Source organism: Condylura cristata, unplaced genomic scaffold, assembly GCF_000260355.1.
Source record: "Condylura cristata isolate star-nosed mole 26May11 unplaced genomic scaffold, ConCri1.0 scaffold00013, whole genome shotgun sequence".
In the NCBI taxonomy this organism is placed as follows: Eukaryota; Metazoa; Chordata; class Mammalia; order Eulipotyphla; family Talpidae; genus Condylura; species Condylura cristata.
In genome coordinates, this window is record NW_004567114.1 from 24,020,532 (window position 1) to 24,026,429 (window position 5,898).

The 5,898-nt window shown below is 35.2% G+C and overlaps 1 protein-coding gene across 1 annotated transcript in view; it reads left to right on the plus strand.

The window, feature by feature from the left end:
• The window catches only part of MED6 (mediator complex subunit 6), a 19,144-nt gene extending 16,784 nt beyond the window's left edge, over positions 1-2,360 (plus strand). Inside the window, exons 7-8 of the mRNA XM_004681731.2 lie at positions 1,103-1,130; positions 1,715-2,360. Of these exons, the coding sequence (XP_004681788.1) occupies positions 1,103-1,130; positions 1,715-1,845 (159 nt within the window). The 3' untranslated portion in view covers positions 1,846-2,360. The remainder of the gene's footprint in view (positions 1-1,102; positions 1,131-1,714) is intronic.
• Positions 2,361-5,898: the final 3,538 nt, after the last annotated feature.

The window sequence follows — 5,898 nt, forward strand, 5'->3', positions numbered from 1 at the left end:
ACTTTGTTGATCTGCCTGTTCTGCTCCCCACTCTCTCTGGTGAAGCCTCTCACCGCCCTTGAGCCTCTAGCCTGTATCCCAGTTCTGTATGCACAAATAAATAAATCTTGTAAAAAATAAAATAAAATATAGTTCCACTGCTTTATATTTGCTATTGCTATTGCTGCATTTCTCTCTGTGCCTTAATTCAAACACTTCTAAACCCAGCATTAAAGAACTTACAGTTTATGCAGTGGTCTAAGGATTTTATGGGTTTGTGTCTTATATTCAAATCTTTAATCTACTTTAACTTGACTTTTGTATGTGGAATTAGGTAGTGGTCTACTCTCATTCTTTTGCATGAGATTGACCAGTTTTCCCTACACTATTTATTGTCAAGACTGTTATTTTCCCCATTATATAGTCTTGACTCTATAATACATGCATTTATTTCTATTCTCTATTCTGTTGCATTAATCTGTTTTTTAAATTCTATGCCATAAAGTTGAGATTTCTGCATTCCCATGTATATTGCAACATTATTATTATAGTAGTCAAGGTATGCACATAGTCCAATAGTTATTTGCTGACCTTGTTCCTGACTGCTAATTGCCACTCATTTTTTCCTTCAGTGTGATTTTACTTACTAGAAACCTTATGTTCATAGCAGAATACTTTGTTTCCTTTTTTACCTCTCAGACCTTCCGACTTTAAAAATTGGAGATTCTTCTAAACTTGGCTATACATTCTTAAAGCTTATACCCACTAAGCAAATGTGCCTCTGGAAGTCTCCATTATTCAGTCCCATTTCATTTCATTTTACTTTTTTGTAAAGCAGTGTAACTTAGGTGCAGAGGCAAAGAGCTTTGTAGAAATTCAGCTGTTTTAATATTTGACTTGTGTTCTAATTTTAGATTTGTGTCTTTTCTGGAGTGCAAAAGATAAATTTATAACGGTACAGGAATAGAAATTCCTTTTCATAAAGTCATTTAAATTTGTCTTCTGTGTAATTTGAATGAAGATGTTATTTTGATAAGAATTATGAAATCAAGAAGAAAACTTGATAACCTGTTTTTGTTTTCTTCTCCCTCCTACCTCCCACTTTTTAAAATTTAAATTACAGCAAAAATCTGGAGAAAAGCCTGTTCCAGGTATGGTTCATCTGATATTCTTACTAAACTTGAAAGAAAACCAAATAAATTAACACAATAGAAACTATAGTATATGAAATGAGCTGGGGGCATTTTGTGCTTTGAGACTCTCTCATTGTAGTTTGTTACCTCTTGCCTCTCAGATCTGCTAAATTGTCACCTATGGTGCTTTTGTAATGGTGTACTGCTATTAAAACATGAATTAGGAAGAAATGGTATTGAAAGTAGAGAAAATGAGATTATTTGAGATTGATTTTAGTTCAGATAGCAGTGTGAAAGATGTCATACCACTGAAAATAGGTAAACTGTTGAACTAGTATAGATTAATTGCATGTCTTGTTTATGTATAATGGCTTGTTTAAATGTCATGTTTTTTGTGTAGTGTCAAGGGTTTGCATGGGTAATCAGGTTTTTAGGTTTGTAAATGGGTACTTATACACTGGCATGAAACAGCTAAAATTAGAACTTGAGGCATGCATTGCTAAGTAAATTTGAGAATCAGAACCATTGCATTAATTGTTTTCTACATTGGTGTCATTCTTCTACCTCCCAACTTCCAAATAATATCTGTTTTTGCTGTCAAGTGGATCAAACAAAGAAAGAAGCAGAACCTGTACCAGAAATCATAAAATCTGAGGAAAAGGAGACGGCAAAGAATGTCCAACAGACAGTGAGCTCTAAAGGCCCCCCTGAAAAGCGAATGAGAATTCAGTGAGTATTGGATGAGAGAGAAACCTGCAAGACTCCGTTTGACCTTTATTATACCTCATTACTGTGACATCCTGTTAAACTTCAAAATTCTTTGTCACAATCCTCTCATTTGTATAGAATGTTGTACTTCTTCTCTAAGGAAAGGTGAAAGGATCTTCATGCTTTCCACATGAATATTTTTGATGTATTCTTTGTGATCTTCCCCCTACTGAACTCATGCAACCTCCCCAATCGTGTGTTTACTTTATACATTAAAAGAAATAAAGATATTTGTGTAAGTTATTTTATCATGACTTTTTCTCTCATCTCTGAATGATTTCAAAATGGATGCATTTTGTAAACAGTATTGTTAAAGTGGTTAAGTTTATTTATTTACATGTTCCTCACTATAAGTTGTGATACTTATTGACATTTTGAAAGATAAAAGAGAAAACTAACCGAAGTTGTCATCCTTTATATACTAATCAATGTAGCTTATGATTATTCTGTTCATATAATAGTATTCTCATTTATCATATTATTATATCTGTTTATAAACACAGTCTAGTTTTTCTTAGTTTTTATAGACTTAGTGACTAAATAATTTCTGTGATTGTTTTTTTAATGATCCAATGTTATGTTCAGTTTTTTCTTAATTTGTATTATTTTAAATAAGGTGTAGTGATTATAATTGTGATAATGATGTTTCAGTATTTAGTATTTCTTGAGAGAGTGTAGCAGTACAGTCTCTGAAGTCTGCACATATATTTTGCTTTTAGTGTATACTGCCAACTTGTTTCTCCTAAAAGATCTGCACCAATTTTCTCAACATTATGAAGAGCCCAAGTTCTGTACAATCTTGCTACCACTGACTATTGTTATTAACGTTCTTAGTGCTAATTAAAGCAGCAAAACAAAATGTATTAAGTTATTGAACAATTTGTCCCCTTTACTTTTTGCATTTATGAAGCCAGGTTTTCTAGATTATGTGACATTTTTCTCTTAGTTTTCGTTTTGACATAATTTCAGGTTACAGAAAAGTTGTAAGAATAGTACAAAGATACTGACATACATACCTGTTATCCAGGTTCTCCACAGAGTAACACTTTTCTGTATTTGTATACCATCGCCATAGTCCCTTGTGTTCCTTCCACTCATTTTGATCCAGTTTCCTCCTCCAGCCCGAAGAATGGTTTTGGTTTATAGTTGCCTGGGTTAAGAGTCACTTGTGTCATTATGGTCCTTACCTCAGACTAATGAACATTTTCTAAAATCATGGACATTTCTTTGATACCCATGATATGATTACCAGAATTAAACTCATGATACTAATATTGAATCTGCAGTTCTTGTTCAGAGCTTGCCAGTGGTACCAAGAATGTCAATTACAGCAAAGGAATATCCTGATTATGCATTGGATATAGTTGTCCTGTCTTTTTTAGTCTGTTTTGATCTGAAACAGTTCTTTAGTCTTCCTTATTTTTCATGACCCTGATTTTTAAAAAGTTTAGGCCAGTTACAATTTTTCGAATGTCTTTCAATTTGGGTTTGTTTGATAATATTTTCATGGTTAAATCCACATGATGCATTTTTGTCTGGCATATCATGGACACGATGGCAGTACATTCTGTCAGTTTGTGCCATTCTCATGTTCACTGTGATCACATGGTTAAGGTAATGTCTGTCACGTCACTCTGCTGTAAAGTTTGGGTAATTAACAGCTCTCTTGGTGGTGAGGATGTAGTTTGAGGCTCAGAATATTCTGTTATTCCTCAAACTTCTACCCACTAGTTAACATACATTTGATAATTCATTCCTGAATAATTTATTACCATGATTGCTGTTAAGTGGTGAGTTTCTAATTCTGTTGTTGCTTCTATGGTTAACTCTTTGCTATATAGACAGGTTTTTTTTTCTCTACTACTTAAAACCACTGTGAGCTCTTAGATTTTTATTTGTCACTGAGTTTTATTTCCTTACTATCACTATAGTGGTGTTCATATTGTCCACTGCTGGACCTATGGGAGCCCTGTGACTTGACATCATTCGTTGGGCTTTTTTTACTTTGTGGTAGAACATACTGTTCTAAACTCATCCCAATCCTGAAGTCGGCTATTTCTTTTTTTTTTTTTTTTTAAAGATTTATTTATTTGTACATACAGAACTGGGGTACAGGCCAGAGGCTCAGGGGCGGTGAGAGGCTTCACCAGAGACAGAGCGGGGAGCAGAACAGGCAGATCGACGAAGTACACTGCTAAGGGGAGCAGCAGGCGAGTCAGGAGAGGTCTGCCGTGCCATGTGGTCACCTCTGGGGCAGGCGGGAATCGAACTCATGCGGAAGTGGCTTTAGCTTCTCAGTGCAGTGCTTTAACCCGCTGCGCCACCAGGGAGGGCCGGCTATTTCTTTTAAGTGCCTTTTGGTGAATAATGCATTTGGAACTTAGAACATGAAAAAAAAAAAAACTATAAAAAGCCATCAATTCATACCAATACCACCAATTCCAGTCCATTTTACTCCATTCTCCTTTAAGTTTATAACTTTCTTCCACATCGATGAGAATTCTCTTTCCTGTTATCTACAATTTTTAAATTTACTTTCTCAATCCAAGAATAATTGAGGGTAGATTTTAAATCACCCCATCTCGGCAAAAGAATAAATGAAATTGAAGTTTAGAATGTGTTTAGAGTTCTTAACGTGAGGATATGTAGTTCAAATGTTGTGTTTAAAAATTACTTCAGTTATTTTTTTCTTCCTCTTAAGTTTGGTTACATTAGCCATTTATTGAGATGGCTTAATTCATTTGTTTCAGTTTTGAATTTCATTTGAGTTTCCCCTCTATTCTTATTAGTTGATTTCTTACTATTTTATAGTTGCTGTATTGTTTGTGGGAGGACACATAAGATGTTAACATGTTTGTAACTTTAGTCTGAAATGTCAAGCAGAATCTTAAGTAACAAAGTTCTTCTTCCTCATTTCCATTCATTTTTTCTATCTTTCCCAACTTATTTCTACCAGTCTCTCCCCACAGTAACCAAACTAGTTTCCATTTTACCTTTACTGTATTTCCTATGCATAAGTGAATAGTTCTTTTCTCATTTCCCCTTCTTAAAGGCAAGACAAAATTATTGTACAAATGTTTGCACTTTGCTTACTTTCCACTTTTTTAAAAAAAGATTATTTATGCATATAGAACTGGGGTACAGGCCTGTCGGAGACCAGCTCCAACTATTGAGGTGTCTGGAGGCAAGATAGGCAGGACCCTAAGGTGCGAAGGCGTCGGCAACTGGAGATTCCTAAAAAAGGGGGAAAGGGAGAAAAGGGAAAGGGGAGCAAGGAAGACACGGGAGTTGGGTGCAAGTCTTCCTGCTCTGCCTTCAGCAGAGGTGTATTTTATACATTAGGAGCAAGCAGTGGGATGACATCAGCACGTGAACTGGGCTGAGAGATTACAATCATCTTTTTTTTCTAAGAACAGTTTAGGGTCGTATTGCCCTTTAGCTGAGATATAACATTCTAAAATCAATTAGGGTTAAAAACAGGTACATAAGTACACAAAGTTTATGACTTAATATTACTATAGTGGAGATCAACTAAGATAGAAGTCCCTTAAACCTTATCTACTATTTAATGGGTTTTTGTTTTTCTCCCTGAGTCATCCTGGGAGACAGAAGAGGAAATTCCTTGCTCATCAAATCTCTGAATAGGAGACATAGGTGGATTTCTTTATCTAAAGACTACATAGTAGAATCCCGAAAAACTAGCCAGAAGACTTTTGTGGATTCCTTTAAGGTGTAGCAGGTGGAAAACTTGATTAGTTTAAAAACATGCAACCTGGATGAATTTCCACATCTAAAGGACAAACAATAGGAAATTTGAGTAATTCTTAAAAAGCTGAATAGAAGGCTAGATGAGATAATAGAATGATAAGATTTGTGTTATCCTCCATCCGGCAGTGAGAGAGACTTTGCAAAAACAGCCCTTTTGCTTTTAATCAGACAGTAGTCAAGTCACTTGACTTCAGGGGAATTTTTTCACCCTGGTGCAGTGCTTGCTTGTCAAGGCAGGCAGGCCTTGTGC